This window comes from Daphnia magna, linkage group LG3, assembly GCF_020631705.1.
Source record: "Daphnia magna isolate NIES linkage group LG3, ASM2063170v1.1, whole genome shotgun sequence".
NCBI classification, from domain to species: Eukaryota; Metazoa; Arthropoda; class Branchiopoda; order Diplostraca; family Daphniidae; genus Daphnia; species Daphnia magna.
This window is the reverse complement of record NC_059184.1, coordinates 6840243-6853928: the sequence shown is the minus strand read 5'-3', so window position 1 is coordinate 6853928 and position 13686 is coordinate 6840243. Positions and strand designations below refer to the sequence as shown.

The 13686-nt window shown below is 38.7% G+C and overlaps 1 protein-coding gene across 1 annotated transcript; it reads right to left on the bottom strand.

Annotated features, from left to right (window-relative positions):
* Positions 1-7974: 7974 nt before the first annotated feature.
* Positions 7975-10334, bottom strand: LOC116919669 (pyruvate dehydrogenase protein X component, mitochondrial). The gene is made up of 10 exons (XM_032925685.2): positions 10144-10334; positions 9871-10046; positions 9623-9816; positions 9409-9551; positions 9167-9345; positions 8891-9067; positions 8744-8828; positions 8534-8633; positions 8363-8463; positions 7975-8296 (listed from the first exon to the last, which is right to left on the bottom strand). Exons 1-10 carry the CDS (start codon positions 10265-10267, stop codon positions 8139-8141), a joined length of 1437 nt encoding a protein of 478 aa, XP_032781576.1. The 5' UTR covers positions 10268-10334; the 3' UTR covers positions 7975-8138.
* Between the last annotated feature and the right edge of the window lie 3352 nt (positions 10335-13686).

Here is a 13686-nt window from a genome sequence, read left to right as displayed (position 1 = left end):
ATGGATAGGTCTAACCCGATCTTGCGGACAAAAAATAAAATAAAAAAATAACAAATATTGTCGGAAGTCGATGTATAAATGAAAAAGTCAATTGATTTCCAGCGCATATTTTCCTGGGACGTTTTTTTTTTATTATTATTTTTTTTTAATTTTGTGTGTCCTCTCCGTTTCATCGCCCTTGGTCAACAATGTTGTTGCGTGACCAAATAGGAATGAGCCAGTATTATGTAGACATATCTGAAAATGATCGAACCAATCGTGAAATAGTCGTCGTGATTTACCTTGCAATTGCCTATACATATAACACCGAAAAAGAAAAAATGTACTCTCAGCATTTTTAGTGTTTCGAAAGTTCAGTGGAACAAGCTCTTATATGAGCGACAACAATGGCTTCTGCCGATAAACGAGAAAGGAATCATTTCAAGTCCAAGTCCAATCAAACCAATATTGCGAAGTTGCCAACCTTCAATTTCGATAATGTCTTTTTTCCAAATCAACGGAGACTGTGAAATAAAACTAAAACTTTTAAAAAGTCCAAACTGGCCTGTTGTCTTACATAAATGAGAAATAAGTATCTAGTCATATAACAATTTTCTTTTTCTTTTTTCTTCTTCTTTTTATTGTCTTTCATTTATAGCATCCCTCTGGCCTCTGTGGCTTCGTGTGTCGTTTCACTTTGTGAAGGGAAAGAGTCACGTCCCGAACGAGAAGAGAAATGGGTTGGTGGCACAGATGTCAAACGCTCGTTTTGTTTTCCTTCTGAAAAACGTCTTTAAACGATACATACTATATATATTTGTTTGCGTCTATACTTGCGCCAACGGATGACGCATAGTCTAGCCAACACGACTTATTGATGTCACTCTGTTATATGCTTTCGCTGGGCTACCAACACAATCCTTATCCACCCAACCCCCCTCCACCCCCCGCACCCTGCCCTCTCCCGTCGTCTACTATATCGGCTATATATATATATATATACGCAATCCTGCCAGTCAGGCAATATATATATATTTATAGGAGCGCGCGGTAATGGAGATTGGAGCGCTGCTTCGATTGAAGGGCCAGCAAAACAAAGATCCTTTTTTTTTCTTTTTTCTTTTTTCAGTTGTGTGTGTGTATGTGTATGTGTACATATGCACATGTGTGTGTATATGCGTGTCCTCCTATTCCTGCCTTTTTCTCCTCCTCCTGCCCAAGTCCCCATGCCTTTGCTACTCGCTTCTTGATCTATTCACTCTGTTTTTGTCTGTATGTTGTTGTCGATATTTTTTCCTTCTGAGGCTGTGTCGCCATCCTCTGCAACGATTGTTTGTTGATTCGTCTTTTGCATGGCGGTGCCGACAAACGGATCCCGTGTTGTTGCGACTTGTTTCCAGTTATTTTATGATCCGACATAAAAAAATGCAGCGCTCCCAAGGAGAACAAGATGGACGGGCGCGCGCAAAAAAGAAGAAACTAAAAAAAAAAAGGGGGAAATAAAGAGAGAAACGATAGGGGGAAAAAAATGAAAAAAAACAAAAACAAAACAAAGATGAGGCAATAAGGGATGAGAGCCAGCAAAAGTCGCGGTGCGCAACCTTATTTTTTATTTTTCATTTTTTTTTTTTTTTTTTGCTCTGATGTGATTACATAAGACGACGAAAGACAAGAGAGATAGAGGGGGAAAAAAAGGCGTATGAGGTGGACGAATGGACAGAAAGATGCTTTAAGTAGAGTATATAACAGCAAGCGGCTTCTCTTTTTCTCGGCTTCATTTTTTTTTGTTTTTTGTATGGGGTATGTGTGGGTTGAAAGAGAGGGTAGGGATGTTGTTACGCATGCGGCTCCAAAGGAGGACGGTGTAGGGCAGTCTCATAACTTGACACAAACACACATAGAAAAAAAAAAAAATTGTCATCTGGTTTACACTTTACCGAATGGGACATGTTTTTTAACAGATTGTAGATTGGGTCTTGTAAAAGTAAAGAGGCAGAAACAAGAAAAAAAAGAAAGAATAAGAATAATAAACGGACGGTGGATATATAGACAACGAACTCAAATTTTCTATCAACGTACAATATCACCGAACATTGTTTTGAAAAAATTCCTGTTCATTTGCACCGAGCAGAAAACAGAAACATGACATAACCTTATGTTATCAAAGTTCTTTTACTACTATACTTGATAGTTATTTTGTTTTTTTTTTGTTTTTTTCTCATTTAATTTTATTATATATTATTTTTTGTTTTGTTTTTTCACGACGCAGAATTGATAATGACAAAGCAATTCATTCTGGAATGGTGTTGTACACACACACTGTGTATACGTTGTTCCTCTTTCTCGTTGACTTTGCTGCTCGAGTCTTTCAGTTGGGCTTCAATTGGCTCTGGCAGGCGTGAGAAGAGTGACTAGGGAGGCAGTTGCATCGGAAGTCGAACCGCATCAGAAGAGCCGCCGCCACCCGTCGCCGTCAAACTCCCGCCCGCCCCGCATCCAAGCCATCCGTGCCCTGATATTTATAATCGACGATAAACACACAGTCCATATTGCTGTTCTGCTCCGTTCTGTTCTTTTCGGAACGACGTTCAGTGGCGGCGGCAGCGTAGCAGCCGAAAGCTTTTTGGCTTCGGCGGCACAAAAAAAACAAAAAAAACAAAAAAACAAAAAAAAAACTGAAACATTATTAATAATCTTTTCGTTTCTTTCCCTCTTTTTTTTTTTTTATCCCGTTGCTGTTCATAGAAGTTAGAGTATATAGGTCTATGAGGACGGCGATATCACCACCACAACGAAATCGAGCGTTGCACTCACGGCTATCATCGTTGCCGCTCCTATACCTATTATACACTGATATGCGGCTCCTCTCTATATGCCACTATTACTGAAACTCCCACTGCTGCTATTGACTAGCTCCGCGTGTGCGGCTGACGTCATTTGATTAATCCAAACACGCATCGCCGCATAGCCTCCCCCTTCGTTTCCCTCCTCCGTTTTGTTCACGGTCGTACAAATAAAAAAGAAGGCGCTTGTATAAGACGTATACGGTAGGCTGAATAACACTAGCAACTACATGTCGGATGATAGTTGTACCAGATTGCGTTGCTGTTCGCTTACCTTCTTTATATTTTGTTGAATTTTTTTTTTCCAGTCTCGTCCTAGACTATGTGTTCTGCCAGTTTGTGATGATTGAAATTTGTTGTTTTTTTTTTCTTTGGCCTCGGAGCCATTGCGGTACGTTGCATCCGCATTGTTCTTTTAGTCCCCGGCCGTGAGCAACTCTCAAGTTGATCCTGTACAACTAAACTAGGCCTCCTCATTAAGTAGAGACGCATATAGCCGACCAATGCAAGCTGATCATGCATTATAAAGCCGGCAAAACGCAACTCTTCCAGCCTGGATACAAGGCTATCTGCTTCGCGTGTGTATAAAATGTGTATGTGTGTGTGTGTACGTGTTAGTATAAAAGGTCTATCCGACGTACGTATGTACACACACAACACCGACACGACGTGAAACCGTTTCAAGTTTTGAAGAGGCCCGAGCTGTAACAAAAGAGCACCAGAGCTTGTTTTTAATTCTCATTATTTGTTTGAAATGGAAAAGTTGGCGATCCGACGTCAAAGCTCGTTAAGGCTTTTATCCCGTTCCCTTGATGCCTACTCCTCCCCCTCCCCCCTTAGCTCCCCCACCTACCACCTACCGTTTCTCTGCTTCTTCCTCTCCACTTCGTGCGTTCATCGCCGCCCCCCCCCACCTCCCTCAACAACAACAAAAAAAAAGCAGAGATGATGATGAACAAGAATAAGAAGATTAGAAAGCGAGAGAAAAGAAAAATGTTGAAAAAAATAAAAAAATAAATAAAAAAGAATACGAGGAGAAAAGCCTCTAATAGTTTTGCATAATACATTTAAAAAACTGGCAAGTCTGATGTGGCTGTCATTGAAACAGTAAAGATCATTAAGCAAACTTGAGAGCATAATCGTTTTGCAGCAAGATTTTCAATCAAACGACCAAAAATTACCATCGTGTTATCAAAGCCTTCCTAGCATCAGTGCGTATATTCTTTTCCGCGTTTGTGTTTTGTTTCCTTTGTGGCATTCTTCATTTCAGAGTTTTTCTTTGCATTTCATTGGCTTAGTGTCGGCCTATTGGGCGTCAGTATATGGAATGTCTATAGAATGCGGACTCGCCAGCACGTTCAACATGTTGCCGTGCATCACGAGTATATCACAATGATCTAGGCAGGCCGAACACGAGAAGGAGGCGACGGAGCCCAAAGAAGGAGAATAACAATATTTATAGGAAAAGCGTAGGCGGTGTTTGAATGTTCCTTGAACCAAACAGGAAGGAAAAATTCTTCTTTCTTTCTGCCTGTTTCTTTTTTTCTGCATTATTATGTTTCCCCCCTTTTATTTTCGTTTTTTTCAGTTTTTTTTTTTTTTTTTGTGTGTGTGGTAATTCACCTCTCTAGAATCTTAATGACTGGCTGCCACTCTGTCGGGAGTGAATGTATTGACGTTTAATGTACGACCTCCTTGCTAACAAAAAAGAAATACTTTTCCCCGTCCGGGGGGTTTGTATAGAAATAAAGAGGACGAAGACTCTGGAGAGTCTGAGAAACTGAGTGAGAAAGAGAGCGAGAGATGCAAAAGCAGCCAGGCTGTATAGAGAGAAAAGGCGGGCCGAGCGCAACATACAAAATGGGGAACTAAACAAAGAAGAACAAGGATTGGTGTTTATATATATAACATATGCATGAGCAAGTCAGCCGAGGCTTGCTTTGTAAGCGTGCCAATGTGTTTTGCTTTGCATCTGCGCTTCTTCGATAAGAGTTTCTTTTTGATTTTTTTGATTTTTTGTTCCATACTTTGCGACCGACTATATACGTGAGCCAGCAGTCTCTTTCCATTCCTCCCTCCAGCCTTGTCGAACGGATAAAAAAAAAATGAAAAAAAAATATATGAATATTGACTCAATGTCCTCTAATGTCGGGAGGACCGGGAAAAGAGCCAGGAGGGTCGGGGGGGAGCTGTGCGATGCTGCTGCTCAAGTGCACACAAAGAAGCGTGACTTCTTTCCTTTACTGCTCCCTCACGGCTCGTCAATCGTTCAAGCGCTATAGCATGTAGCAGCAACTCGCTTCTCGGCTCTTGTATATACTCGATATAGATTATCTCTCATCCCATATAATAGATAAGTCACCAACACCAACGAGCACAGCGCTAGTCGTTTTTTTTCTCTTCTTACTCAGAATTTTGTTCTCCCTCGTTCGATTTTTTTTTTCTCTTAACGTTTTTTGTTTGTTTTTTGGGAGGGGGGAGGGAAGGTTCTCTATTCTTTGCTATGCGTACTTTGCCACCCTAAATGGCCGATATCTTCTTTGCCAGCCTCGCTCAATTCTACCGCAGCAACATGTTAATGAAATCTGCTTTGCAGTCGTGCTGTTTACACATAGCCACAGAATTTGTGTACAGTCACACTCGATCACCCCTCCCCCATAATGCTTATAATAGCTATCCACTTTTGAGCTGTAGTTTTAACCAAATTCAGTTCGTCGGCAAATAGCCCAAATACAGAACATCGCGATAAGCGAATATGAAATCACGGTTGGCGGTTTTCATTTAGAATAAAAGGCCTACAGTACATGAAAAGAATGTACATAGAATGTCAGTTGGATCGGACTAGGCTGTCATACCTTTAGATTGAAAAAAATAATAATAATAATAAATAAAAATAAGCTGAAATGTAACCGAATAAAGCAAAATAAAATCACAATTTCCCCTTCTTCCGTATACAGCTATCAATTAATTGTGCGCAGCAGCGCTGGATGTCCCTGACAACCCGCACGCTCACGTTACGGAAACTGCTCCACCGGTCGCCGCAGCCGCAAAAAAAAAAAATATAGAAAATAAAAAATATTTCCAGCTCGCCGAGCCGTCATTAATCACTATCATAGGCTGTTGATGTACTATAAAAGCAAAGGAAAAAAAAAAAAAAATGGAAAAAGGAAGACGATACGATGGAAAAGGGAAAAAAGAAAGACTTTATTCCTCTTTTTTTTGTGTGTTGCCTGTGCTCCAATAGTAACTAGCTTGCGTCTGGCAATCTAAACTGTATAGCATATAAATATCCCCTCCTTTCGCCTCCCTCCCCCCACCCTCTTTTTCCCGTCTGACAATTCAATGATTTGAAACCGACCCCAAGAAATTGATGATGAGCCAAACCACAATCCCTGGCGCGCTTAAATGACACGTTCTGCCGGTGATATTGAATCGTCGGAACTGGGGGGAACAAAAGGCGGACTAATGATTGCTGTCGTGTGCGGTTTCATCCGTTCCCGTTCCTCAGCCGCCCGGAAACGGCTTGCGACTGGAGAAAATGGGAGGATCCGCAGGGGAGGAACGGATGAACAGTTCAACTAGTCATCGGTGTCATCTCTCGTCGCATAAGAGACTTATTGAAAAACGTCACACCCGACTGCTTTCAGACAGCGATTGATGCTTTAAAATATCCAGCGTTTTGTTCCGTTTCTCGTCAATCTCTACACACCGCATCGTCAACTAAAAAAAAAAAACACACAAAAAACACACACAGTCCTATTCGTACAGAAGCAGATGCAATTGCCTGTTGGTGTTTTGTTGGTTTTCTCTTCCATACGAGGTAACATCATTATCGTTCGATAATCGCACAACTATGCACACACCGGTGATGGCTGAAAGCAGGAGAGCAAAAATGTGATACAAGTACGCGATAACGTTTCTCAAATTTGGGCCGAATGCCACATTGATTGTTGATGTTGCCTACGTTGCGAGCAATCAGCATCGGGACTCTGCCAACAGCTGGCATTATTTAACTTTGTTCCGAAACAGATAACCGTAATAAGAACGTACGCTCACTCAAAAGTTGGTAGCAGCATGGCTGGGATATTGAACCAGCTGTCGTTAACGTCCACAGTTGCGCCTTTCCGTCCATATCCACCGACGCATAAAATGTCGCATATCCGAAACGCTGTATAGCTCTTGTCCGACTTTGAATAAAGATGACATCCAGGCTGCATACAGAATATGTCAAGACAACCGTGCTCTGGCAACCGCTTCTAAAATGCCAAGCTTGGTCATCTCGAGATCGACTGAATCGCGTAGGCCATGAAAAAGAACAATACATTTTTGGCAACCAACATTAATGAAAACAATGGGAACTTTGCCAGTAACTAGTGTTTAATCGTTAATGTTTTTTGGGGGGACTTTGACACACAGCTAGCTCAATCTTTGTCAACTTGGAACCGCATAGAACTGATAAAAACCGAAATGGAAAGGGGGCAAAAAAAAAGAAAAAACCTGTCCCGAACTAGGCGATACATTGGCCGATTGCACGCTAATGGTCGTCCATGATTTATACGTGGAAGCGTTATTGTCGGTGACAGCATTCACGCTTCTTTCGGCATTCCTTTTTTTTTCCCCCATTCAAACTAACTTTCCGTTGACGTTCAGCTGCCACGGGCTAAATTGTGGCAACCGGGTGATAAAAAAACGAGCATTAAGTTATTTCCTGACGAATGGATGGACCACATTGTTTCATCTATCGCAAATTGTACCACATTCAGCTGCCACTTGCCCGAGTATGGATAAAACCTAAAAACACATTTACGCACTCTTACTGAAAAACTGGACTGTAACGTCGACCTATTCATCACATATATATTCTAATAGTGTAAACATAACTAGAAGCTGCTAGATCAGAAGATTGTGAGGCTCAGTAGAAAGCGGAAAGAGGTTCTAAAACAAAACGATCGCACGACTCGTCGAAATGGTGGTCGCACACCCAGTTTGTACTGCATAAATCATAGTTAGAATTAGAATTTAGGCTAGAATTAGAATAAGAGTATTGTATACTCATATAACATTAAAAAAACTCATAATTAGTTTAATTTACCAAATAAGATAAAACCCTGGAAAAATAATGATACCTTACATTGGATGCTAAAGCTGTATGTTCAAGAATGAAATGTTTCTATTTAACATTCCTATATCGATTCTACATCTAATTTCTGTTATTCACACTCAACAATTACAGTAATTACATTTCTAAAAAAAAAAAAAAAAAAAAAAAAAAAAAATTAATTTCAGTTTCTAATGGGAATCGAGTGCTTCCAGTCTTTATTCTGGAAGTGAACGATGACCCAAGAGCAGACTTTGGGGTGACTCCAATAAACGTTGTAGAGTGGACATGAAAGTTGCAGCTGCCACAGGAGATATGGCCTCTCCATCATATGATAAGGTTGCACTCATGACCATCGCCGGCTTGCCGTCATCACCTGTGCAATTGATAAAGGGGTCAGAGGATACGAAACGGTTATGAAGACATTGGTGTTACGACTTACCAAGTTCTAAACGGCTTCCACCCACGGCCAATATTGCGCATTGTGGTGGATTGATAATGGCGCTAAACTCGCTAACACCGTACATCCCCAGATTGGAAATCCTGTGAATGTTAAAATGTTTAATTTTCGTCGCCAAAAAATCGTATACATCTGAACACATCGGCATATTACGTGAAAGATCCTCCTTGAAATTCGTGAAGCTGAAGCTTTCCTCCACGCGCTCTTTCGGCAAGGTCCCGTACCATGTCCCCGATTTCTAATACACCTCGGCCTATTTTGGTCCCCATCGATAAATAAAAAATGTAAAGTTAATACATACAAATAATAGTGGTGAATGAATTACATGATAAGACCTATAGAATTTAGTGGTTATTCAATTACCAAGGACATCGGTCACTATCGGCGTTATTAAACCAGAATTTGTGGCTACGGCTACGGATATATCAACATTTGTAGGTTGTACAAGCTGACGTCAAAGAGAAGAAAATGAAAATTAATGAAAACGAAAACGAAAGAAAAGTTCTAAACCTGATCTCCTTGCCAAATAACATTGGCTTCTGGGCACAAATCCAATGCAGTGGCGACCGCTTTGATGATAATGTCGTTGATGGAAAACTTGATTCCTTCGTTTTTAAACTTCTGTCGAAGATTCATAACAGTACCAACCTTGCAATTAATCGTGCTATAAGCATGGGGTATTCCGGTCTAAAAAAATAAAAATATACAGATAGATTACGAAGTAGTCCACTACCAATTTTCCCACACATTAAACTTAGTTTTCTTGTAAGGCTGAAATAGTCATACTTTGGATGCTGTTAGACGCTTAGCGATTGTACGTCTCATGCTTGAGAGTTCCAGATCTTGATATTCTTGTTCGTGTGTAAGATTCTGGATTTTTTTTATAGTGCCCTTTTGAAGATCAGATTTCTTTGGTTCCGTGACAATGGCCTTTGATGAGATTTTGGGTTCTGCAGCAGAGGAAACTATGGCAAAAAGAATGCAATATAAAATTATTTAATACATGTCAATGTGTAAAAATATATTACTAGGAACCGGTTTTAAGTTTTCTTTTTGAATGTGATGTAAAACATCTCCTTTGAGGAGGAGACCACGTGGACCAGAGCCAAGAATTGCAATAGGGGATAGTCCATACCTTACCAGCAAGTTTCTTACGGCAGGGCCCAACGTCCTGAAATACAAAATTCAAAATCAAAATGAAATTAGGGCAGTCTGTAATTATTTTCAACACAAAATACACACATGGCTCGTTTGGAATTTCTCTTATCCTGGTGCTCTGAGCTCGAGACTTCACAATTCGGTTTGGGAGGATTCTTTGGTTTTTCACTTGCAACTTTTGGTGTATCAGAACAAGTTGCATTTTTCCAATCTTCTCCTGGTTCTGCCAGAAGCGCAATGAGCGACCCTACTTGCACGTCATGTGAATCATCTCCAATCTAAAAATGCAAAAAGTTTTATCAAATACATAATTTAATTGGCAGACAACATACAAATATTTTTGCAAGAGTCCCTTCTTCTTCTGTTTCAAAAGCCATCACAGCCTTGTCAGTTTGAATTTCACACAGGACATCACCTGGATTTACTGTATCCCCTTCTTTTTTATGCCAATTCACAATCGTACCCGATGTCATCGTCGGGGACAAGGATGGCATCTTCAACTCAACAACTATAAGATAAATTTTTAATTAAATAACTAAGTATCAATATAATTTGGAAAAAACCAAACGAATACAGCTGTTGTAGGTTTTCGTTTATATATTTACCAAGTCTTCGAGGTGTCGTATGAAACCATAAAGCATTAAGCATTCCATTTTTCTTGAAAGAGCTTCTAAATATATTCAAGTTTAAAAGATGATCACATGCCCTAAATCTAGTAATGGAAGCCATATTTTCGACTCCAAAAGATTTCTTTTTCGGGATTTTTTGTTTATCGCAGACGAAAAACGACTACTCTTGTGTAAAATATTTCATCTGTTTTGCCGATAGATGGCGTTGTAGCGCTCCCGAATCCGGATTAATTTTGGGCGGTATGGCGACAGTAGAACTCAAAGACAGTAGAACTCTAAAAACAGTAGAACTCCAAGACATTAGAACACCACTTTTAAAAGTATTTTTTAAAATTGTTGGTAAATCTGACAGTAGAACTCCATGTACAATAGAACTCCAAAGACATTAGAACCCCACTTTTAAAAATATATTTAAAATTGTTGATAAGTCCGACAGTAGAACTCCATGTACAATAGAACTCCAAAGACATTAGAACCCCACAAAAAAAAATTAAAAATAACAAATAGCATGAGACAATAGAACTCTTCTGTCCGACAATAGCACTCCAATGCCCGACAACAGAACTCCAACGATTTTTATAAAATATCAAATGCCCGACAGTAGGACTCCAATATCCGACAGTAGAACCCCGACACCCGACAGTAGAACCCCAACACCCGACAGTAAAACTCCACTGAATATTTAAATAATTATTACGGCCGACAGTAGAACTCCAAGACTTTATTTTTCATTTCAATAAAAGTCATAAAAAAAGGGCTAGGCCCCGATCACATTCTAATTGGGTACACCGCTAACGTTTACCGTTAAAAATTAATCGGGGAAGTTTGACGCATCAAAAAATATTGAAAAGAAAAAAATTTCTAAATGAATCAAATTTTTTTCATTTAATCGATCAAGCGCAGTATTGGACCTAAGCGACAAAACGCAAATAAATTTATTTCATTTAGAATTTTTTTCCTTTTCAATATTTTTTGATGAAATTCACCAAATAGATAGCGCTTTTAAATACCTATCGATGGCCGTAAAACTTACGAAAATTCGCTGAAAACTTAGAAAGTAATTAATTATTTTATTTTATGACATTTTAGGGGAGGGGGGGAGGGATTACTTAATTCAAGTAATACATATTAATTCAAGTAAAAGGGTAGGGTGCTAGGGATGCTGTTTAGTATTTTTTGCGTTTTTAGTAGTGGTTATCATAGCTGTCAAGTGTCAGTCCTGTCACAGGCTTAATATTACTCTGTATTGGGACAGTTTGAATAGATTTATTGTTTGAGGTATTAGATTGCTAACATTTGAATCACCCATGTTTACATATTTTCTTGACACTAGAAACGCACAAAATACTAAACAGCATCCCTAGCCTTTTACTTGAATTAATTTTCATGGATAAACTAGGGATGATTAATTATTTAAAATGACTGGAGAAGACGCAGAATGTCTTAAAGTGTAGTATTCTAGAACATTTCCTGAATTGGAAAAGTATTACTAGGGTAAATAAATCAAAAACCCCCTTTTTTCCTATCTCCCCCTGCAATCGAAATCCCCCTGGATTTTTTTTAATTTTGCAACGCAGCATCCGAAACTGGTCTATACAGCAATTTTTTTTCACTAAAAAAGTTTATTCTTTTTAAACATATAGATAGAGTTTAAAAACACAAATACAACTAACTTTAAAACCAAATCAAAAGAAAAAAACAAAAACAATAAACGTAAATAATGACAACATAGCTAAACAATCAAACAAAATTGGAACGCCCGCCACGGAGACTATGTTGAACGGAAACGAATCGGAATAAGCCGTACGCAGAGTGATCGGAAACAATACCGTTCCCCACCACTTGGAGGATCCATTTTTGACCGACAATCTAAACGGATCTGTTTCCGTGAACAGATGAAGACTGCGTTGTAATATTAGAGGTCCCAGAACTGTCATCTGCTAGGCCTGTTTTGGGCTGTTCGTCTGCTATTTCCGCGGACAAATTTTGGGGCACTCGCTAGGGGCGCTGACCATCCTGATCAGTCAAAACATTCCCTCCATAACGTTGTCAACAATGGGGAAAGTAGTCGCTTGTGACTGTTTTTCACGCTGTTTTCTTCTGCATTAAAAATTAAAAAAATTTACTATACAAATAAAGGAAACCTGAATCAATTCCTCTTTGTATTATAAACCTTAATATACATTAATACACATTAATTGACCGTCTTAGACAGTTTGTGCAGCTTATGCTGCCCTTGTTTTAATTTCTGGCTAACCTCATTTTTAAAACGTTTCGCTTCCATATGATATCGGATTTCTATTCAAACATACATATATATAGAAGTTAAAAATAGTTTTTGTTTAGTATTTAAACATTAGTGTTGTTGTTTTTTATATTGTATTACCTTAAAGTCATTGTTGACAATAGTCATTTCTTGCTCGTCCTCTAAATCCTCATTGTTTTGTTCTATTGCTTCAACTGTTACATTGTTGTTAATCTCTGTGTCCGAAATGATGATATTGTCTATTTGAAGTTGTTGTTCTTTGAATTCTTTTATTTCCTTTATGTACAAAATAATTGTAAAAACCTGAGAAATTTAAGTCGTACAAATTTTATTTACCTTTTTCCATTTTTTCCAATTTCTCGAGTAGGCCAAGTTTTCCATTCTGTAAAATTGTGTTTTGTATAAAATCTAATTGATTGAGTAAAAAATTTGTAAGATTGTATATGAAATATAAGAATTGCCAAATTAATTTCAGTTTCCTCATATAGAGTTTTATATCGTAGACCCTCATTCTGTAATCGAATAAATATATAGGGGAGAGCGCGATTGAACCGGACGAAATTTGTTTTTTCGATGCAACTCATGGACAGAAGATTTTTTTTGGTTTTTAAACGCTAAAACGTAGCTTGACATGAAGTCAATCTTCTGCATTTTTTTTCAAAAATTTTTGAAATCAGGTTTACATTCTACGGGAGTTTTTATTTTTTGAAACATATCTGAATTACCGACGGGTGGGGGGTAAGCCCGGACAACGGGTATTTTTGTCCGGACAGGTACTTAAATCAGTGAAAAGAATGCCAAGACGTTAATACTTAAGTGAGAAATGTTAAATAGGCACATAAAAAGAGAAAATCTTTATTTTTAGAGAAAATATTGGAAAATGGAAATAAAAACATGAAAGAAATCAAAAGAAAAACATTCAAAACAAATTTACAGGGACAATTTTTTTACTTGTTCAATATTGCGACCAGAACTAGTTTTATTTGGTTGATTTGAGTATGCTGTTTGGCTAAACTCATTAGAAGGCTCATTTTCTTTTCCTCGAAAAGCCTTTCTCCGCTTAAGAAAATTCGATGCTTGTTTCTGCTGCGCTGTTTTGCTTATGACGGGATGATTAGTCGCGCTCTTTTCAGGAGTTTGAGTGAGAATATGAGATCGACCACCATTTCTTCTTCTTTTTTTCGTGTTGTCAGCTTGAGTTGCCTTTGGATATGGCCGAACCTGTTGAGGCGTAACTGTCGGTTCCACTGATG